This window comes from Salmo salar, chromosome 15 (assembly GCF_965601325.2).
Source record: "Salmo salar chromosome 15, fSalSal1, whole genome shotgun sequence".
In the NCBI taxonomy this organism is placed as follows: Eukaryota; Metazoa; Chordata; class Actinopteri; order Salmoniformes; family Salmonidae; genus Salmo; species Salmo salar.
Window position 1 is genome coordinate 76,025,665 of NC_138305.1, and position 24,517 is coordinate 76,050,181.

A 24,517-nucleotide genomic window follows, 5' to 3' on the forward strand; every position below is an offset into this window, starting at 1 on the left:
TGTCAGCGTAAACAATCCTGCTGATGACATTACTCGTGGTAAAACCCTTAAGGAACTGGCTCAACCCCATCGCTGGAGCTTGGGACCACCATTCTTGTCCCAACCAGAGAACGAGTGGCCGACAGCCCCCGGGCATGCGGCCCCTCCGCAACCAACTGAAGCTCATGAGTTAAGGAAGTCTGCCCAATGCTACAGCATCTCTACGGAACCAACAACCGCTCTCCCTGACCTAGTACAATCCAAAACACTGCTGGATCTGATCACCGCCACAAACCAGACCTCAGATGTGGTGGCTTCCATACCCACCTCCCTCGCGGCAGAGACACTACTCCTCCAGCATGCACAAGCAGTTAGCTTCCCTGAGGAGCTAAAAGCTCTGAAAGCCGGTAGGGAAGTGGCTAAGGACAGCCGTCGTCTCTCTCTTGCCCCAGAATATGACCAAATCCTCAGAGTGATCAGAGTCGGGGGGAGGCTGCACCAAGCAGAAGTCTTGGATCCCGATGCTATCCACCCAATTATCCTTGACTCCAGACACCCTATTACCAGCTTCCTCATCAAGAGTTATGATGAGAGGCTTCTCCACCCAGGGCCAGAGAAAGTCTATGGGGAGATGAGGCGGAAGTACTGGATACTTGGAGGACGAGGAGCCATTCGTAAGCACAAATATACCTGCGTGGAATGTCAGAGATGGCGGGCCGGAGCCACTGTGCCCAAAATATGCAGATTTACCCCCTGCTCGTTTGTGCCTCCTCAAACCACCCTTCTGGTCAACAGGAGTAGATTGTTTTGGCCCCTTGACGATCAAACTAGGTCGTTGAGTGGAAAAGCTCTGGGGCATTCTATTCAAGTGTTTGACAACTATATGTGTCCACCTGGACCTACTGGAGATTTTGGATACTGAAGCCTTCCGCATGGCCCTGCGGCGGTTTATCTCCCAATGGGGGAAACCCTATGAGATCCTGGCTGACAGGGGCACAAACTTCAAGGCAGGAGAAGCCAGGCTGGAGGAAGCCTTCCAAGCCATGTAACCCAGCCTCCAGGATCAGCTGATGGGCCAACAAATCTCATTCAAATTTACCCTCCAGGAGCTCCTCATTTTGGAGGAACATGGGAGCGAGAGATGAAATCTGTAAAGACGGCTTTACGAGTCGTCCTGGGGGACCAAACTGTCACTGAAACTGTCTTGCGGACTGTCCTGATAGAGGTGGAAGGGATACTGAACTCCAAACCCTTGGGATATCTCTCTGCAGACATCGCTGACCCCGATCCGGTTACACCGAATATGCTCTTGATGGGATGCCGAGATGCGTCACTTCCTCAAGTCATGTATGCTGATACCAACCTCATTGGCAGATGCCGGTGGCGACACAGCCAGATCTTGGCTGACCATTTCTGGGCCCGATTAATTCGGGATTACCTACCGAGCTTACAGCACAGAGGGAAATGGCGGAGAGAAATGGCCAGCCTGGAAACTGGCCAAGTCGTAATGATGGTGGACCCTCAGCTGCCTCGAGCCTCCTGGCCGGTGGGCCGTATCACTAAGACCATGCCTGGGACCGATGGTCGTGTTAGATCAGTCGAGATCCAGGTAAACAACCGGACGTATATCCGGCCAGTCGCCCGACTAATACCTCTCCCTGAGATGACAGAGGACGAGGAGCAATGAGCCTTTTTGAGTGTGGAATTTAACACATTTCTGGGGTGGCTGTAGAAAAGGCCCATGGAGTTGGTGCAATTCATGGCCACTTGCTCAGCTGGGCCAGGGGCGCTTTAATTAGGTCAGGTGGAAATGTCTGACAGATCTCAACTCCATAAAAGGAGGAAATCGCCATCGCCCGATCTCACTGCTTTCTTTTCCTTAACTCCGTCTAATCCAGAAGTTCTTTGTTTCCATGAATCCACCACAGACTACTTAGTAAATATACCACTTTATGGTTAAAGGAATTCCTGCCTCAGTCTCATCCATTCCTCTGTCACCTGACCCGTGACCACCTGTTCACCTTCACTGTCAGTCATCCTACCTGTCCAGCCACCCATACAGATTCCACTAATCTTTCAGTCATTGTGCACAGTCGGTACACAACACTATGCTCATCATACCTTAGCAGGATCAGATGGTGACAGGTCTCCCAGCAGGGTCAGAGGGAAGACCAGTCTACGGAGGTCAGGTGAATTATGCGGTATATTAGCAATATCAGTGAATGATCCATCTTGAGTTGATGGGTAGACCTACAGTAGCTTCAGGACAGCAGCTTAAGCTTATCGCTACAGTCTTGGATCTGGGAATAATGGTCATTTTTTGGAACCATTGATTCTATCCTTGGATAATATAATGTACATCTGTACACCAATGTATTTATTTGTCATGCCTCATCTGAGCAGGATCAGATGGTGACAGGGGTGTCAGAAGGGTCAGGCAGCCAGGGAAGACCAGTCTGTGACTGAGCTGAGTTGAATTTTTGCAGAAACAACACTTTATTATCTCTGTGCAGCAAACAATGGACAAGCCAGATGCTTCAGATATTGAAAACATTTTAAGGCAGTCTGACAGACTTCTAAAGTTGATTTCCAAACTGTATCAATGGTTGATAGAGGCTTTTGCCGATGACACAATACATGTAAAACAAAAATGTGAGGAAGACCTGGTAGAAGCTATTGATGATGATGATGATGAATGGATACAGATGTGTTTGAATGCCCAGTCATGTTCACATCATCTCAGACATAAATTACTGCAGTTTAAGATCATCCAGAGAACATACTATATGCCAGTGAAACTGGATTACATGCACTCAGAAATGTCATTCCTCTGCTGGAGGTGTAAAACACAAAAGGGGACATATTTGCATATGTTATGGTCTTGTGAAGGCTGGCTGAATTCTGGCAAAGAGTATGTTCTTTTATCTCAGCATGTCTACAGATTCTCTCTTCTCCCTGTTTTTGTTTGCTTGGAAATGTTGATACTGGAGACTGTTATCAGAAGAAACTGTGTAACCAAGCATTTATAGGGTCTTACAAATGCATTGCCATTAATTGGAAGGTTGGTTATCCTCCCACAATGTCACAATGGATTGCAGAAATGTCAAGTTATGTATCACTAGATTTGATTTATTACACGATTAAAGGTTTACTGTGCAACTTTCATAAGTTGCACAGTATATAAGAGTATACTGGAATAGAGTATGAAAAAAGGAGTCTTTATTTAAAACATGCCCACGTCAGGGGAGATACAGTTATTTAAGTAGTCCCTAGCTGCTGGGCTGCTCAGTCCTGGCTCTGGTGGTCTGCCGTCCTGTGGGTTGTCACTGTGGGTTGTCACTCTGGCCTTGGCCCTGGCCTAACACCCAAAACCAATAATTCATGTTTCACTAAGATCCTAAAGCTGAGTGGGGTGTGTTGGGTTTGGGCCCCCTAGGGGCAGGACGGGGTGACCCAGCTAGATTGTGTGCAAGTAAAAAGAGCTCTACAGTACTATTAGGCATATGATATTAATTATACTGACCAAAAATATAAATGCAACATGTAACAATTTCAAAGATTCTACTGAGTTAGAGTTCATAGAAGGAAATAAGTTGATGGAAATCAATTTATTAGTGTAATGCTTTCTTTAGGAGAAGTAACAGAGTCAGGCACAGGACACAGGGATGAGTGCAAACAAAACATTTTACTCAAAACTATAATCAAACTTCTCCCACAGTAATAAAACATAGTTGGGAGAAACACCTCCAACAATCACAAAACAGAAAACAATCATGGACAAGACAAACAGGAAAGCCAGAGGGTTAAATAATGAACATAATCAGGGAATATGAAACAGGTGTGTATAATTAAGACAAAAGCAAACGAACAGGGAAACATAGATCGGTGGTAACTAGTAAGCCGGTGACGTCGACCGCCGAACGCCGCCGAACAAGGAGAGGGGCTGACTTCGGCGGAAGTCGTGACAATTAATCTATGGAAATCTATGGATTTCACATGAATAGGCAGGGGCGCAGCCATGGGTGGGTCTGGAAGGGCATAGGCCCACTCACTGGGGACCCAGGCCCAGCCAATCAGAATACATTTTTCCCCACAAAAGGGCTTAATTACAGACTGAAATACTCCTCAGCACCCCACCCTATGCTGTTTAATCAGCTTCTTGATATGCCACACCTGTCAGGTGGATGGATTATCTTGACAAAGGATAAAATGCTCACTAACGGTGCACAACATTTGAGAGAAATAAGATTTTTGTGCGTGTGGAACATTTCTGGGATCTTTTATTTCTGGGATATTTCTGGGATCTTTCTTTCTTTCTCTCTCTCGGAGGACCTGAGCCCTAGGACCATGCCTCAGGACTACCTGGCTTGATGACTCCTTGCTGTCCCCAGTTCACCTGGCCGTGCTGCTGCTCCAGTTCCAACTGTTCTGCCTGCAGCTATGGAACCCTGACCTGTTCACCGGACATGCTACCTGTCCCAGACCTGTTGTCCCAGACCTGCTGGAACCCTGACCTATTCACCGGACGTGCTACCTGTCCCAGACCTGCTGTTTTCAACTCTCTAGAGACAGCAGGAGTGGTAGAGATACTCTCAAAGATCGGCTATGAAAAAGCCAACTGACACTTACTCTTGTGTTACTGACTTGTTGCACCCTCGACAACTACTATGATTATTATTATTTGACAATACTGGTCATTTATGAACATTTGAACATCTAGGCCATGTGCTGTTATAATCTCCACCCGGCACAGCAAGAAGAGGACTGGCCACCCCTCATAGCCTGGTTCCTCTCTAGGTTTCAGCCTTTCTAGGGAGTTTTTCCTAGCAACCGTGCTTCTACACCTGCATTGCTTGCTGTTTGGGGTTTTAGGCTGGGTTTCTGTACAGCACTTTGTGATATCAGCTGATGTAAGAAGGGCTATATAAATACATTTGATTTGATTTCAGATCATGAAACATGGGACCAACACTTTACATGTTGCATATATTTTTTCTGTGTTTATGGAGGATTTGCTGTTTCTGTGTGTTAATGTATATTTGAGGTATATGTGTTTTTTTTGTTATTTTTTAAATATTTTGTTTCCATACCTTTCCATTTTACATTTTAGTCATTTAGCAGACGCTCTTATCCAGAGCAACTTACAGTAGTGAATGCATACATTTCATAGATTTTTTTTTTCTTCCGTACTGGTCCCCCGTGGGAATCAAACCCACAACCCTGGTGTTGCAAAGACCATGCTCTACCAACTGAGCCACACGGGACCTTGGGAAGGTGGGAAGGAAATTGTGTTTGGAGAGAGTTGAGTTATGTACTAGACAGTGTGCAGGCTCACTGGGTAGTCTGGCTGAAATTTGATATAGAGGATGTCTTAATAAAGACAATCAAAAGTCTTAGTATTTTTTTTAAGAATTGTTCATTTGTTAGGCTATTGGTTCGAGGTGCAACACAATATTGATTATTAATTATTTTTGATCTAGTTTAGTCTTATCAGTCACTTAAACATATTGAATAATGATCTTTTACCTAGCTGGATGACTGTGGGCATTTTTGCTTACTTTACAACATATTGGATTGTGTAGAAATGCGGGAAATGAACTTTAGATTGCCAAAAAAAGTAATCCCCCAGACCCCTCGCCAGGTTATGTACCCCCCCACTTTCTAAAAATCAAAGCTGCGCCCCTGGTACTTTGTACCAATGGAGCAGCTTGTCCCATTACAGGGACAATCCGGGATTCTGAAAAATAAACAACAAAGCCACTTGTTTTGGTCCAAAACAGGATGTACCAATCCAGGATTGCCCCTTTCAGGCCCCCAAATGCAACCAATAAATGAGAATCAGCCAATGGGTTGAATGAGCACATCATGGCACACTATAAACATCCAAATACTACAGCTTGAATCCCCACTAGGGTGGGGATCCTTATGGCATGAGACCAATTAGGAGACACTTTATGAGGAACTGGGATTGCAATGGCATGTATACCAACAGAACTGGGATGAGAGAAGCATGCATACAAACAGAACTGGGATGTCAGAAGCATGTATACCAACAGAACTGGGATGACAGAAGCATGCATACCAACAGAACTGGGATGACAGAAGCATGCATACCAACAGAACTGGGATGGCAGAAGCATGTATACCAACAGAACTGGGATGACAGAAGCATGCATACCAACAGAACTGGGATGTCAGAAGCATGTATACCAACAGAACTGGGATGTCAGAAGCATGTATACCAACAGAACTGGGATGGCAGAAGCATGCATACCAACAGAACTGGGATGGCAGAAGCATGTATACCAACAGAACTGGGATGAAAGAAGCATGTATACCAACAGAACTGGGATGTCAGAAGCATGTATACCAACAGAACTGGGATGTCAGAAGCATGTATACCAACAGAACTGGGATGTCAGAAGCATGTATACCAACAGAACTGGGATGTCAGAAGCATGTATACCAACAGAACTGGGATGGCAGAAGCATGCATACCAACAGAACTGGGATGAGAGAAGCATGTATACCAACAGAACTGGGATGGCAGAAGCATGTATACCAACAGAACTGGGATGGCAGAAGCATGCATACCAACAGAACTGGGATGGCAGAAGCATGCATACCAACAGAACTGGGATGGCAGAAGCATGTATACCAACAGAACTGGGATGGCAGAAGCATGTATACCAACAGAACTGGGATGGCAGAAGCATGTATACCAACAGAACTGGGATGGCAGAAGCATGTATACCAACAGAACTGGGATGACAGAAGCATGTATACCAACAGAACTGGGATGGCAGAAGCATGCATACCAACAGAACTGGGATGGCAGAAGCATGTATACCAACAGAACTGGGATGGCAGAAGCATGCATACCAACAGAACTGGGATGGCAGAAGCATGTATACCAACAGAACTGGGATGGCAGAAGCATGCATACCAACAGAACTGGGATGGCAGAAGCATGTATACCAACAGAACTGGGATGGCAGAAGCATGCATACCAACAGAACTGGGATGGCAGAAGCATGTATACCAACAGAACTGGGATGGCAGAAGCATGTATACCAACAGAACTGGGATGGCAGAAGCATGTATACCAACAGAACTGGGATGACAGAAGCATGTATACCAACAGAACTGGGATGGCAGAAGCATGCATACCAACAGAACTGGGATGGCAGAAGCATGTATACCAACAGAACTGGGATGGCAGAAGCATGCATACCAACAGAACTGGGATGGCAGAAGCATGTATACCAACAGAACTGGGATGGCAGAAGCATGTATACCAACAGAACTGGGATGACAGAAGCATGCATACCAACAGAACTGGGATGGCAGAAGCATGCATACCAACAGAACTGGGATGACAGAAGCATGCATACAAACAGAACTGGGATGGCAGAAGCATGCATACCAACAGAACTGGGATGGCAGAAGCATGCATACCAACAGAACTGGGATGGCAGAAGCATGCATACCAACAGAACTGGGATGGCAGAAGCATGCATACCAACAGAACTGGGATGGCAGAAGCATGTATACCAACAGAACTGGGATGAAAGAAGCATGTATACCAACAGAACTGGGATGACAGAAGCATGTATACCAACAGAACTGGGATGAAAGAAGCATGTATACCAACAGAACTGGGATGGCAGAAGCATGTATACCAACAGAACTGGGATGGCAGAAGCATGCATACCAACAGAACTGGGATGACAGAAGCATGCATACCAACAGAACTGGGATGGCAGAAGCATGCATACCAACAGAACTGGGATGGCATGGTGAGTAACTTACAAACAGAAACAGCTCGTGGTTTTAAAATTATTGAAATGACTGGTGTGGGATTTTAGACTAGTGCTTTTGGTTGAGAACATTTTTGAATACCATTCTCATATCATTAAATTGTGTGTGTGGTCATGTTTTTGAATCCACACCTAAATACTTTGTGTGTGTCATGCTCAAAAGGACAGCGATGCTGCAGTACACAGGCTAAATTCAGCCCAGCCTCTCCTTGACTCACTAAGTGAGGGGAGTGGAGGATGTTGTGCTCTGCATAAACGCTTGCAGCTAAACAGACTTTATAGAGACCCATAAAAAAATACCATTAAAATTCACAACCCAAGGAGCGTCGCCTGACCCCTTGAGAATGATAAATTAGCCGTGTTGCTTGTGCAAAACGACCATTTTACACCGCTATCTTCTTTCTATTCTTCCCAGTCTCACTGCACACTGAAAAGGCCCCTATACACACTATACTCCAGCATTTTGGATTTGAGGCGATAGCACAGAATATCACCTTTAATTTGAGGGTATTTTTTATATATCTGTTTCACCGTTTAGAAATTCAAGTACTTTATGTGTCTAGTCCCCCATTTGAGTTTTTTTTTCATAAGTATTTGGACAAATTCACTTATAGTGTATTAAAGTAGACAAAAGTTGTATATTTGGTCACATATTCCTAGCACACAATGACCACATCAAGCTTGTGACTCTACAAACTTGTTGGATGCATTTGCAGTTTGTTTTGGTTTGTGTTTTAGATTATGTTTTGCCCAATAAGAATTGAATGGTGAACAATGTATTGTGCCATTTTGGAGTCACTTTTATTGTAGATAAGAACAGAAGATGTTTCTGAACATTATGGATAATCATGAATGAATCGTGAGAAGGTTAGAGGAATAAGTAAAGGCTAACCTCCCCTCTTAGTGGTAATGGTGAGAAGTTTGATATAAGACCATTTCTTACCTGAATATGTTACTTTACTTTGATTTGTCTTGCCTTCCAGGTTACCCACTTGGTCATTTTGTAAATATATATTATGTTCTGGAAGCATTACATGCACCCATCTCATGGTTATTTAATTATTAGAGATATACAAATGTTTTTTTTGCACCCATCATGCGTCATGTCCACAATGGTCATGTGAGGTGAAATGTGTATATTTTGGGACGTGAACACTCAGTGTGTTTAACCTGACGAAGATCCGTTTGGGATGGAAACGTTGTCAATAAAGAGGTGAATTGGGAGCTTTAACAGTGTGTGGGCCTTCTTGTTCTATAATGGTGAGAAGTTGGCATTTCTTGGGGGGTATAATCTTTGTTCAGATATGTATGAAAATACCCTAAAATAAAAGGTTACATTGTGTACTGGCGCCTTACAATGAACAATTGAGCTCAAATCCCAAATGCTAAAGTATGGAGCCAAATGTTCAAATTGTAGCTTCTCTGTCCAAATACCCTGAGTGTACAAAACATGACGTAGACTGACCAGGTGAATCCAGGTAAAAGCTATGATCCCTTATTGATGTCACCTGTTAAATCCTCTTCAATCAGTGTAGTTGAAGGGAAGGAGACAGGTTAAAGGATTTTTAAGCCTTGAGACAAGTGAAACATGGATTGTGTATGTGTGCCATCCAGAGGGTGAATGGACAAACAAAATATTTAAGTGCCTTTGAACAGGGTATGGTAGTAGGTACCAGGCGCACCGGTTTGAGTGTGTCAAGAACTGCAACGCTGCTGGGTTTTTCACACTCAACAGTTTCCCGTGTGTATCACGAATGGGTCAACACCCAAAGGACATCCAGCCAACTTGCAACAACTGTGGGAAGCATTGAAGTCACTTTCGACACCATGAAGTCCATGCCCCGGCCAATTGAGGCTGTTCTGAGGAGAAAGGGGGGTGCAACTCAATATTATGAATGTGTTCCTAATGTTTTGTACACTCAGTGTAAATACAGAGCGGATGTAGCTATAATCAGGCTGGTTGTATGTTATGAAGCAAGGTTTTCAACTGAAAGGTTCGCTGCTTTCTTCTCATTTCTTCCCAAGTAGAACAGGGTGGTGGTGGACCACATTTAAAGTAGCAAACAATTGTAATAAATGCAACAGTTGGACAATAGATGAAAATACTCCAAACCTTTAGAATTCTTATAATCTATCAGATAATGACTGAATCATTTCACATAAAACATTTCACTGGCATGGATAAATAATTAAGCTCAGATATTTTGGTGGGAATTCAGGTATTACATTTACTTAGAATGCGCTCATACATTTTCTTATTGTATCAGGTATTTTTTTTATGTTTTGTGTTAAAATAAAGAAAATGACATGTGCCTCATTTGCATAAATACAGCAGGTGTATTTGCATAGGCTATATGAATATATTTACATAAAGGGGGGGGGGAACAGGGCTGCAACCACCAAACAATTACTCTGTCTACCCTACCTGAACTCACCTGCTCTGTCTACCCTACCTGAACTCACCTGCTCTGTCTACCCTACCTGAACTCACCTGCTCTGTCTACCCTACCTGAACTCACCTGCTCTGTCTAGGCCTACCTGAACTCACCTGCTCTGTCTAGGCCTACCTGAACTCACCTGCTCTGTCTAGGCCTACCTGAACTCACCTGTGCTGTCTAGACTGTTCTGTTGCATAATTCAACAAGTGTGTCAATAGCAGGATACCGTTGGATTAAAACATCAACATGCTTGGCTCTAGATTACACCTATCCAAACATACTTCACATTGTTTGCGAGATCAAACATGATCACTATAACCCGAGTGTTCATTTTCGAAAATTGTGTTCATTTCAGCACATGTAATTTGTAAACCTTTCAACTGTAGCAAATTCTAACTTTTTTCAATTCCACCAAAAAATGAACAGCCACCAAAATAAAGTTCTTTCTTCTCTTTCTTGCGATGTAAGTGTCGAGACGGTGCATTAAATGCCCGACGAAGCTTTAGTGTTCTTACCGAGTCAACGGAAAGACAATTCCATTGAGCCCGTTTCAGCTATTACCAGAGTGTGTTTGACAGGTCATTACAAATGTTTCCGCGGTCGTAATGTTAACGGGGGGAAAACAACAGGAACACGCAAGAGTATGAAGAGTCGCAGGAATGAAATCAAAGCAATCAATCCAGCGAGATTGAAGTGACGCGGATGTTGCGTCCCTCATAGAAAAAGGAGATACCTCAGAGAAAGTGAAACGAAATACTTTGTTCTCTAACTTTGATTGCTACCATATCTTCTCTTCAAGACTACATAGAATAGGGATCATCAAGTAGATTCAGCAGAGGGCTGACTTGTTCTTGAGCGGATGGTCAGGGGGCGGGAGAACATAATTACAAATCATTTGTAGACTGCAAATTGACCGCAAGAAGTCTAAACCGATAGCATTTGACTAAAACATAATCAATTCAAACCTTGCTTATATTTGTATATGATCACATACATCTCTCTGTAACGCTCAGAAAACTTTTGGGGCCAAATAAAATCACCCGCAGGCCAAATTCAGCCTGTGGGCAAGCCAGTTGGGGAACCCGGTCATAGAACTTTCATTGTGTCATGCATCTGATGTGGATTCAGAGATTCATCCATGGAATCAGATCAAATCAAGGGGACATTTTATTTGTGTTGGTTAAAAAAACCTAAGACAAAATAGTGAAAGAAAATTACATGGGTACAGATGGGAGTAATTAAAGTTAAGTGTAATTAGATGAGAATTGTGGCGCTCTCTTCACACACCAATCAAGCACACACAAATGGACACAGTGAACACGTGCACACACACCCACACCTGCGCTAGACATGCACACACACATACACGCAAGCACACACACACACACACTCATGCACACCTACACACATATATGCACGCACACCACACACACACTTAAAGGCAATTACATTAGCCCCCGGGATGGAAGGCCCTTTTCATTCCCATGTCATTCAAAGGAGCATCCAGTATATGAACATACAGTATAGTAACATACAGTATATATCAACATACAGTAAGTATATCTTTCTGGTGAAAAATAACTCCATTTCAGTGATAAACAATGTCCTTATGGTCTCATTCTTTCTGTGACACTCACTCTCTCTCGTAATCTCGTAACATAAATTAAGTTCGAAATATCCATGGGACATTATACAGTGAATGTATACATTACACACAATATAAACAGCAGCACTTTGCAAGTAGCATACCTCCATACATCTATTTCATATAAAAAGATAGGCAATTTAAAACATAACTTTGAAATAATGAATCAGTACTACACGTTGACTACTATTACTGCTTTTAACTTATGTGACATAGATCTTTCAATATAAATACACTTCTGTATTAAAAACATATGGTTCCTCTGTATGATGCTCTAAAGCTGAAATCCGCATAAGGTGAAACAGCGCCATCTCGACCCAGAGCTTTTGTTATCGTTTTTTGTTTTGTTGATGAAACGGAGGAGATGAGCATCTAGCATTGTGGTAAAAGACATTTTACATTTTTACATTTTAGTCATTTAGCAGACGCTCTTATCCAGAGCGACTTACAGTAGTGAATGCATACATTTCATACATTTTTTTTCTCTGCACTTACTCCGTAAGACAATTGCAGTAAATACTCTGCTGTTCTGTGGGGCGTGCAATGATGTGCAGTGATGTCCGAGGGAAAAAAACAGTGCTCATTGTTTGAAGTAACTTTCTTTTAATATCGCAAACGGACGTGGCAGCTCCACCAAGTACGGATTCCAGCTTTAAATCAATGAGCATCCCCTAAAACATGATTATACCAGTTTGCAAGATAGTGAGCTTCAGGTACAGTTCTGACAGAAGTACAGTACTGGATGTGTCAAACTTAAGAACAAGATTGTGTCAACTATTTCCTATTTCACAGTGTATATCAGGAGGCACAGACACCCAGACGCACGCACACACACACACACACAAAATAATTAGAACACAGGATAAAGAGCCAGGCAGGTGTAGTCTGTCAGTAAGTGTCTCATAAAGATCTCCTATAGTAGTGATGTCACGTGGGTGGTTTCTCCACAGACAGTATTAGGGAATCCTTACTTGCAACGGTCCCATCAGTCATAGGCACCAGATAAACAAAGCTGTCAAGTTAGTCACTGACAATCCATCCAAAAGTTTCTCCTCCAGAACTGTAAATGTATATCATATATTTGATCCTTCTTTCACTGTAGAGAATGACGACAAGAGAAGAGCATGATACTCTTCTCTTGGGATTTCCTCATTTTCTCTCTATATTTTCATCCCAAAACCTCTTGGAACCCAATCCCTCAGATAGCCAAGACAGGTGTTGGTGTTTCTAGGAGGATGGAGAAATATGGCTAAAGACTGGCACCCATTGGCATCATATCCTGGTTTCACTAACCTCCTGTGTCCACCAAACCTATCATGGTTCTTCAATAGGACAAACCCACGCCTTAACCAAACAGACTATTTACATGAGTGAAAAGACCCTGAATGGTTCTCGTATAAGTACTCATAAAATAACTGTAGACTAGTTTAAACCAAGTTACCAAAAATGCCTTCACATTGTGTTCCATAGGGGTAGGTGGCGAAATGGTTTCCTTACACATGTTTCGACTCCCAGTCCTATCCTGCTTGCCGTGCTGAAACAACACAGGTTATATACAGTATACAGTAGGATTTGTCATTCAGTTTGTGATATGGTTCCAATAACGATGCTGTGGCGAGTTGCTTTCATGGGCAGGTACGGACTTTTGGACCAATGAGGGAGCAGAGGAGTGTCACTGTCACATAGTAGGGCTCCTCTGATTGGTGGTAGTGGTGTGGGGGGGAGGAGGGAGTAGTGGTTTGAGCACAAAATTGGCGAATGGACACAAACTGTGCTTGCCTGGTCATTGGTCTCTGTTCCCCTTCTGCCATGACTGGCAATAAACCTGGGATGGGGGTAGGGGAGTTAGAGAGAGAGAGAGAAAGGGGGGTAAAAATGTACTTGAGTAAACAAGGCACTCATGGTTGTTCACTGTCATTTCAGGATTACTTTGAATCTTGAGCGCAATATGGACTCATAATAAGAAAAAAGAAAGAAACTTCACAAGTAAGATGAATATACAAAACACTCATATTAATATAAGTACTGTATAATGAAGGCTAGCACAGTTTATGTAGAATAACTTTGAACAGGTCTCTCTATTAAAATAGACTGTACCTCAATGAGATTAACCTGTATAAATAAAGGTTAAATCAAATATCCTGTTTTAGTCATCCATATCTATTTTTGCATCCTAAAATAATTACATTGAGTTCAATAACAATAAAACCATATACAGTTGAAGTCTGAAGTTTACATACACTTATGTTGGAGTCATTAAAACTCATTTTTCAACCACTCCACACATTTCTTGTTAACAAACTATAGATTTGGCAAGTCGGTAACTGTGTGTGGGCCTAACTGTATCACAATTCCAGTGGGTCAGAAGTTTACATACACTAAGTTGACTGTGCCTTTAAACAACTTGGAAAATTCCAGAAAATGATGTCATGGCTTTAGAAGCCATGAAGCCAAAATTGTAGAACTCCACAAGTCTGGTTCATCCTTGGGAGCAATTTCCAAACACCTGAAAGTACCACGTTCATCTGTACAAACAATAGTATGCAAGTATAAACACCATGGCATCAAGCAGCCGTCATACCACTCAGGAAGGAGATGTGTTCTGTCTCCTAGAGATGAACGTACCTTGGTGCGAAAAGTGCAAATTAATCCCAGAACAACAGCAAAGGACTTTGTGAAGATGCTGGAGGAAACAAGAACAAATGTATCTATATCCACAGTAAAACGAGTCCTATATCGACATAACCTGAAAGGCCGCTCAGCAAGGAAGAAGCCACTGCTCCAAAACTGCCATAAAAAAGCCAGACTACGGTTTGCAACTGCACATGGGGACAAAGATCGTACTTTTTGGAGAAATGTCCTCTGGTCTGATGAAACAAAAATAGAACTGTTTGGCCATAATGACCATCGTTATGTTTGGAGGAAAAAGGGGGATGCATGCAAGCCGAAGAACACCATCCCAACCGTGAAGCAAGGGGGTGGCAGTATCATGTTGGGGGGTGCTTTGCTGCAGGAGGGATTGGTGCACTTCACAAAATAGATGGCCACATGAGGCAGGAAAATCATGTGGATATATTGAAGCAACATCTCAAGACATCATTCAGGAAGTTAAAGCTTGGTCGCAAATGGGTCTTCCAAATGGAGAAAGACACCAAGCATACTTCCAAAGTTGTGGCAAAATGGCTTAAGGACAACAAAGTCAAGGCAGAACTGAAAAAGCTTGTACGAGCAAGGTCTACAAACCTGACTCCGTTACACCAGCTCTGTCAGGAGGAATGGGCCAAAATTCACCCAACTTATTGTGAATGTGATTAAAGAAATACAAGCTGAAATAAATCATTCTCTCTACTATTATTCTGACATTTCACATTCTTAAAATAAAGTGGTGATCCTAACTGACCTAAGACAGGTAATTTTTACTAGGATTAAATGTCAGGAATTGTGAAAAACTGAGTTTAAATATATTTGGCTAAGGTGTATGTAAACTTCCGACTTCAACTGTAAATATGCCATACATTTAAATGTATAATTCCACGTAATAAATGATCTGTCGTGTCTGCCCACTCGTATGTCTGTCTGTCTGTTTGGTTTGTATTTCTGGTATATCTGTATGGTCTGTCTCTCTGTCCGTCCGTCTGGCGTGTCTGTCGTCTGTTGTGTCTGTCTGTCGTGTCTGTCTGTCTGAGTGCCAATTCACTGTGGCAATGGTAAACTTTTACACCCTAGATTGTCCATATGAATCTTTAATATGAGTCTGCAAAGAATTTCATGAATTTAAAGCCACCCGGAAAATTAATATTTATGATGCCCCCAATTCTCATTCTCTCCCTGTCTCTGGTAATTGTCTGTGATTCATTTTGTTTTCTCTGTGGAAGAAGGTAAATCCATCTTAGAATATAGACTGTGACACATAGGCATGGAGATTCGGCAATATCACCCACTTTTACGGCCATTGTCTTTTTCTAGGCTGGTTTTCACACAACACTGCACTATGGACAAACAACATTGTTATTGTTACACATAAAAGGTATTTTCATGGAATAAATTAACAAAATAAGCAATCGGATAAATTGCAGTATCCAATGTTTACCGTGAAACAAAACAAGAGTTCAGATACAGTATGTTTCCCCAGTTCAGGTTTTCTGCGGTGGTGTACTTGTTTGACTTAATATGGCTCTTTAGTTTTCTTTCCTTCTCAGTCCAAAAATAACTCATTCTCTCAACTCCACCTGGTATTTCCCTAGTCCTCTTAAACAACGCAGCCATTTGAAGTAACATCATCCTTTGAAGTAGCCTCTTTGGGCTTTGTTAATTTGTAACCCTCTGCATTAGGTTACTTTGTACCACTATAGCTCCCTTTGATCTTTCTTTTGGTCTTTATTTTTTGCATGCATCAAAGCCATTTTCTCACAGGAAAATGCAGCCACCAATTGTGTATTTTCGATGTAAAAGAGAAAAATGTAAACCATGAGTAGGTGGGAGTTGTCCTTTACTATAAGCACCATGGAAGTTTTACCTTTTGAACTCCAGTGATTAGTTAGTATTGGGAGACGTAACAGTCTCAGATGTGCAATTCTGCTTACCCCACAGTCTAGACAGCTGGCAGTGCAAAAAAGAAACAACATCCACTTTGAGAGAATGAATGGAGCCAGACTCACCTACCCACTGAGTTCTTAACTCCTTACGATGGCTCCTTAGGCAAGGGCTAGAAAGAAGATAAAAGAAAAGAAGAGGTTGAAAGGCAAAGAAACATCAGGACAGACAGTTCTCCTTTATCAAAGTATAAACTATCATGCTTTTCTTTCCAGTAAAATGGCCAGGAGCATACAACATGTCCATTTTGAAGCAAAGATGGCAAGACTTAATTATATCTGAGGCTAGATGATAGAAACTTAAGGACTTATCAAATGTTGTACTTTTTCTGACCTTCAAACTATACAATACCAGGAAGTACTAGCAGGTAAGGTGGGTCCATATGGGTCTCTGAGCCATGGGTTCCTGAGGAACTTCCTTCCAGTGTCATAATAGAACAATTACAATATACTGTATGTCCAGTTAAAATCTATACTATAAGTCTATATTATAAATCTGTAACAAAACAAAAATAGTATATATATATATATATATATATATATATATATATATATATATATATATATATATATATATATATATATATAAAAATATAATCATACAACTACAAAAAACAATCTATATCTAGAAAACGATATGCTCGCTGCAGGTAGTTTAATAATAAAAGATAACTTTTTCTTTCCATTTTACTCTAGTATTTTTGTGTCTCTCATTCATTCCCCACAGCTAGAAAGCACTTGCTGTTGTTTCCTTCCCATTTTCGAAGAAACTCGTGACGGCATCTAAACTGGTAGAGGGGGCCGGGGGGGGGGGGGGTGGGGGGGGGGAGATACTTCTGAGGAGCTAATGGCTAAGCTGAGCATAATCAGGAAGCTAATGGGCTGTGCAGCCAGTCGAGGCCGTGGTGCAGTGGTAAATGCCCCCTCCCGCAAGGTCCGAGCAAGGTCACCCCCCCACGTCTCTGTGGGGCACCCTGCGGGGGGTGTGCTACGCCAGTTGCCATGGCATTCCCCGGAGCCTCTCTGCTCTGCTGTTCTGAGCTCCTGCAGCAACAACGGGTACAGCTGGTATTCTATTGCCCACCCGTCTGTCGGCTGGTTGGTCAGCCATGTCGCTCTGTCAATGTTCTCTGTCGTGTCTGCCCACCTGCATGTCTGTCTTGTCGGTCTGGTCTGTCCGTCCGTCCGTCTGGCGTGTCTGTCTGGGTACCCTACCTAGTGTTATCAGAGAAACACTCCTCCGAGTGGTGCTGATCCATCGCACCTCTCTGACAATGTCATCTAAATGCTAAATACTTCTACTGCATCTTTGAATCAAAACAAGAAAAGGGGTGAGAGGGGGGAAAAAAGCTTATAGTATCTATTGAGCACAAGGTTTCTTGATTTTATTTATTTTTCTTCAGTTGAAGGCTGAATGCCTAGAACATTCTCTACTGGTGGTGTGTGAGAAGAATTCCAAGACCTTGCTATCTATTATTAAAGTACAAGAATCGAGGAGAAAGCGAAGTATTGATATACCTGACTTTGGCACTTTTCCATAATTTGCTGTGAAAGAAGCAACCCCCCTCCCCCCTGCCCAAAAGGCGAATCATGATTGCCCTGGTACTTCAACAATAGAGTGGCCTTCTCTTGCTACCGCTCTTAGAAATCGATTGTGGGGGATACTAACTCAGGCTAAAGTGCTGAAGTGGCAGTGGTGCTAGCTTGGCACTATTAACTGCTCACACTAATTAAAAGGCTAGTTGGGCCCAGAAGAGGAGGAGGTGTGGGAGAGACAGTGGACGGCACTACCGCCAGCCAAACAAACAGCTTAGCAATGCCTACTGTTCACAGGACAAGAAACCCATGGACATCACAGACAAAGTCCTCTCCTTAGGCTACAAAGAGATAAAAAGAAAGATTGGGAGATGGACAGACAAAGATAAAGATACAACAAATGTACGAATGAGTTTTTTCACTAATTAGCTATGATTGTTTTATTTAACAGCATAAACCCTGTCCCTGAGCTCCAGGGGCTGTATGTGTCAAGCGTCCAAGAAAGGGCTGATCCATGTGATATTATTAATTTCGATCTAAAAAAGAAAACTGATCCTAGATCTGTACTCATATACTGAGATACTTTGTGAATATAGGCCATTAGCTGTTCCATGGCTCAGCTGTTGTTGAAAAAGTATACTGACGCTAGCACTCTCTGAGGAGTTGGATCACAGAAAAGATTCAGTAATAAATGTAAAAAAAAATCATAACCTTAAAAAACGGCTTCACTGTGCTGCTAACAGCTTTGCTTCTTCAACTGTCCCCTTACCAGGCTCGACCCAATGGTCCTCTGATCGCTAACACACGTGACCACCCACTTGACAACTTACAAAATAATCTGATTCAGCACCATTGGTGACATTTCTAGCTCTGTGGTGATTGTATCTGGTACGATCTCACTCCGTTACATTACAAATACTGCTACATTAAATCCAGTATTTCTATCTGTTTACTCAAGTTAGAATGCTGTTCATCGACTACAGCTCAGCCTTCAACACCATAGTGCCCTCCAAGCTCATCATTAAGCTCTGGCCCTGAACTCCCTGTGCAACTGGGTCCTGGACTTCCTGACAGACCGACCCCCATTGGGGAAGGTAGTCAACAACACCTCCGCTGATCCTCAACACGGGGTCCCCACAGGGGTGCGTGCTCAGCCCCCTCCTGTACTTCTCGTTTACCCATGACTGCGTGGCTACACACATCTCCAACTCGACACAATAGTGGAAGGCCTGATTACCAACAATGACGAGACAGGCGACAGTGCCTCAACGTCAACAAAATAAAGGAGCTGATCGAGGACTACAGGAGACAGCAGAGAAAGCACAACCCCATCCACATCGACGGGGCCGCAGTGGAGAGGGTCAAAAGCTTGTGATTAAACAGTTTCACCACTAGCTGTCTCCACCCAGTACCCTGACCTGAACCTCAAAACCTGTTACTTGACGGCTACCACCCAGTACTCTACCCTGCACCTTAGAGACTGCTGCCCAATGTATATTGAGTCATTCAACACTGGTCACTTTAATAATGTTTACATACTGTTTTACCAACTTTATATGTACACTGAACAAAAATATAAATGCAACATCTAAAGTGTTGGTCTCATGTTTCATGAGCTGAAATAAAATATCCCTGACATTTTTCATACGCACGAAAAGCTTATTTCTCTCAAATTTGGTGCGCAAATTAGTTTACATCCCTGTTAGTGAGCATTTCTCCTTTGCCAAGATAATCCATCCACCTGACAGGTGTGGCTGGCATATCAAGAAAATGATTAAACAGCATGATCATTACACAGGTGCACCTTGTGCTGGGGACAATGAAAAGCCACTCTAAAATGGGCAGTTTTGTCACACAAGGTTTGAGGGAACGTGTAATTGGCATCCTGACTACAGGAATGTCCACCTGAGCTGTTGCCAGATAATTGAATGTTAATTTCTCTACCATAAGCTGGCCTCCAAAGTCATTTTAGGGTATTTAGCAGTACGTCCAACCGGCCTCACAACCGCAGACCACATGTATGGCGTTGTGTGGGTGAGCGGTTTGCTGATGTCAACGTTGTGAACAGAGTGCCCCATGGGGTTATGGTATGGGCAGGCATAAGCTACGGACAACAAACAATTACATTTTATCGATGGCAATTTGAATGCACAGAGATCCTCATACTCATTGTCGTACCATTCCTCCGCAGCCATCACCTCCTGTTTCAGCATAACGCACAGCCCCATGTCACAAGGACTGTACACAATTCCTGCAATCTGAAAATGTCCCACTTCTTCCATGGCATGCATATTCACCAGACATGTCACCCATTGAGCATTTTTGGGATGCTCTGGATCGATGTGTACAAAAGCGTGCTTCAGTTCCCACCATTATCCAGCAACTTTGCACAGCCATTGAAGAAAAGTGGGACAACATTCCACAGGCCACAATCAACAGCCTGATCAACTCTATGCGAAGGATATGTGTCATGCTGCATGAGGCAAATGGTGGTCACTCCCGATATTGACTGGTTTTCTGCTCGACACCCTTACCTAAAAAAAAAATATTTAAAAAGACTGACCAACAGATGCATACATGTATTGCCATTCATGTGAAATCCATAGATTAGGGCCTAATTCATTTATTTCAATTGACTGATTTCCTTATATGAACTGTAACTCAGTAAAAATTGTTGCGTTCATATTTTTGTTCACTATACAGTATTCTAGTCATGGCTCATCCTATATAACTAGTGCTATACACACCTTTTCTATTCACATACTGTCCATACACATCATTCACATATATGCAGTGCATTCGGAAAGTATTCAGACCCAGATTTTATTACGTTACAGCGCTACTCTAAAATTGATTAAATTGTCCCCCCCAATCAATCTACACACAATACCCCATAATGACAAAGCAAAAACAGGTTTTTAGAAATGTTTGCAAATTCATTACAAATAAAAAAACATAATATTACATTTACATAAGTATTCAAACCCTTTACTCAGTGCTTTGTTGAAGCACTTTTGGCAGCGATTACAGCCTTGAGTCTTCTTGGGTATGAAGCTACTGTGATGTGTCAAGGTTGGACCCAGCTGTAGAGAAGAGACCAGACGAGGAATCAGTGGTTAAGGATAAACATAATACTTTACTGAGAAACGGTAGTCGCAGGATCACAGTGCACTCGAAAACTCACTCAGGAAACAATTGCACACGGTAAACAATTCAAGCTTCTGCAAAAGGACAACAGAAAACACACCTCTTTTAACAGGTAAATCATAATGAGTAAACTGGACACAACGGAGTGTCGTTAATGTCTCTAGGACGGTCTCTGCCACCCTCTGGTAACAGGTGGAACCATGACAGCTACGAGCTTGGCACACCTGTATTTCGGGAGTTTCTCCCATTCTTCTCTGCAGATCTTCTCAAGCTCTGTCAGGTTGGATGGGGAGCGTCACTGCACAGCTATTTTCAGGTCTCTCCAGAGATGTTCAATCGGGCTCAAGTCTAGGCTCTGGCTGGGCCACTCAAGGACATTCAGAGACTTGTCCCGAAGCCACTCCTGCATTGTCTTAGCTGTGTACGTAGGGTTGTTGTCCTGTTGGAAGGTGAGTCTGAGGTCCTGAGTGCTCTGGAGCAGATTTTCATCATGGACCTCTGTACCATGCTCCGTTTATCTTCCCTCTTTCCTGACTAGTCTCCCAGTCCCTGCAGCTGAAAACATCCCCACAGCATGATGCTGCCACCACCATGCTTCACCATAGGGAAGGTAACAGGTTTCCTCCAGATATGACGCTTGGCATTCAGGCCAAAGAGTTCAATCTTGGTTTCATCAGACCAGAGAATCTTGTTTCTCATGGTCTGAGAGTCTTTAGGTGCCTTTTGGCAAACTCCGAGCGGGCTGTTATGTGCCTTTTACTGAGGAGTGGCTTCCGTCTGACCACTCTACTATAAAGGCCTGATTCATGGAGTGCTGCAGAGATGGTTGTTCTTCTGGAAGGTTCTCCCATCTCCACAGAGGAACTCTGGAGCTCTGTCAAAGTGATCATTGGGTTCTTGGTCACCTCCCTGACCATGGTCCTTCTCCCCCGATTGCTCAGTTTGGTCGGGCGGCCAGCTCTAGGAAGAGTCTTGGTGGTTCCAAACTTCTTCCATTTAAGAATGGAGGCCATGGTGTTCTTGGGGACCTTTAATACTGCAGAATTTATTTTGTACCCTTCGCCAGATCTGTGCCTCGACACAATCCTGTCTCGGACAAATTCTTCGACCTCATGGCTTGGTTTTTGCACTGTTATGTAGTGTCAACTGTGGGACCTTATTGACAGGTGTGTGCCTTTCCAAATCATGTCCAATCAATTGAATTTACCACAGGTGGACTCCAATCAAGTTGTAGAAATATCTCAAGGATGATCAATGGAACCAGGATGCACCCGAGCTCAATTTTGAGTCTTATAGCAAAAGGTCTGAATAGTAATGCTAGGTATTACTACACTGTTGGAGATAGAAACACAAGCATTTCGCTGCCCCGGCGATAACGTCAGCAAATCTGTGTACGTGACAAATACACTTAGATTTCAAGTACCCCTAACAGCATGGTTGCATACTGCGTAGGGGTATACTGCGCCAGAGTTTGGGCAGCACTATATTAACACCTGTGGTGACCTCTCATTTAGGGCAGAGCCCCAGCTGTTTTGAGCCCCACCTGTTTAGTTCTGAGATAATAAAGCCACATACAAACATGATCTCTTTCTTGACTAAGGCAGCTTCAAAATGCAGGTGTTTCAGCCTAGCTCAGTGCTTTCTGTGGTGGAGGGGCAGCCAGCAAAAGCACAGAGCGTAGGCGTTGGTAATCTTCTCTAGTTGCGCAGTGATTGGTTCAGTCTTCTGCTACTCATGGGGACATTACGTCACCGCAGAATCTACAGGGAGAGCTAGGCAGTTCAAGCCCCCTTGGGTGCTGCCATAAATTTAAGGGGACAGGACAACTTCACCGCATCAAAGGGACGATGGACGGGGCCATGTACCGTCAAATCTTGGGTGAGAACCTCCTTCCCTCAGCCAGGGCATTGAAAATGGGTCGTGGATGGGTATTCCAGCATGACAATGACCCAAAACACATGGCCAAGGCAACAAAGGAGTGGCTCAAGAAGAATATTAAGGTCCTGGAGTGGCCTAGCCAGTCTCCAGACCTTAATCCCATAGAAAATCTGTGAAGTGAGCTGAAGGTTCGATTTGCCAAACGTCAGCCTCGAAACCTTAATGACTTGGAGAAGATCTGCAAAGAGGAGTGGGACAAAATCCCTCCTGAGATGTGTGCAAACCTGGTGGCCAACTACAAGAAACGTCTGACCTCTGTGATTGCCAACAAGGGTTTTGCCACCAAGTACTAAGTCATGTTTTGCAGAGGGGTCAAATACTTATTTCCCTCATTAAAATGCAAATCAGTTTATAACATTTTTGACATGCGTTATTCTGGATTTTTGTTGTTGTTATTCTGTCTCTTACTGTTCAAATAAACCTACCATTAAAATTATAGACTGATCATTTCTTTGTCAGTGGGCAAATGTACAAAATCAGCAGGGGATCAAATACTTTTTTCCCCTCACTGTGTGTGTATATATATATATATATATATATATATATATATATATATATATATATATATATATATATATATATATATATATATATATATATATAGTGCCTTGCGAAAGTATTCGGCCCCCTTGAACTTTTCGACCTTTTGCCACATTTCAGGCTTCAAACATAAAGATATAAAACTGTAATTTTTTGTGAAGAATCAACAACAAGTGGGACACAATCATGAAGTGGAACGAAATTTATTGGATATTTCAAACTTTTTTAACAAATAAAAAAACTGAAAAAATTGGGCGTGCAAAATTATTCAGCCCCTTTACTTTCAGTGCAGCAAACTCTCTCTAGAAGTTCAGTGAGGATCTCTGAATGATCCAATGTTGACCTAAATGACTAATGATGATAAATAGAATCCACCTGTGTGTAATCAAGTCTCCGTATAAATGCACCTGCTCTGTGATAGTCTCAGAGGTCCGTTTAAAGCGCAGAGAGCATCATGAAGAACAAGGAACACACCAGGCAGGTCCGAGATACTGTTGTGGAGAAGTTTAAAGCCGAATTTGGATACAAAAAGATTTCCCAAGCTTTAAACATCCCAAGGAGCACTGTGCAAGCGATAATATTGAAATGGAAGGAGTATCAGACCACTGCAAATCTACGAAGACCCGGCCGTCCCTCTAAACTTTCAGCTCATACAAGGAGAAGACTGATCAGAGATGCAGCCAAGAGGCCCATGATCACTCTGGATGAACTGCAGAGATCTACATCTGAGGTGGGAGACTCTGTCCATAGGACAACAATCAGTCGTATACTGCACAAATCTGGCCTTTATGGAAGAGTGGCAAGAAGAAAGCCATTTCTTAAAGATATCCATAAAAAGTGTCGTTTAAAGTTTGCCACTAGCCACCTGGGAGACACACCAAA

General features: G+C 42.8%; 1 protein-coding gene across 1 annotated transcript in view; it reads right to left on the reverse strand.

Moving 5' to 3' along the window:
* Positions 1-11,386: 11,386 nt before the first annotated feature.
* The window catches only part of tafa5l (TAFA chemokine like family member 5, like), a 41,294-nt gene continuing 28,163 nt past the window's right edge, over positions 11,387-24,517 (reverse strand). Inside the window, exons 4-5 of the mRNA XM_014146137.3 lie at positions 16,541-16,587; positions 11,387-13,707 (exon numbers count right to left, since the gene is read on the reverse strand). Of these exons, the coding sequence (XP_014001612.1) occupies positions 16,564-16,587 (24 nt within the window). The 3' untranslated portion in view covers positions 11,387-13,707; positions 16,541-16,563. The remainder of the gene's footprint in view (positions 13,708-16,540; positions 16,588-24,517) is intronic.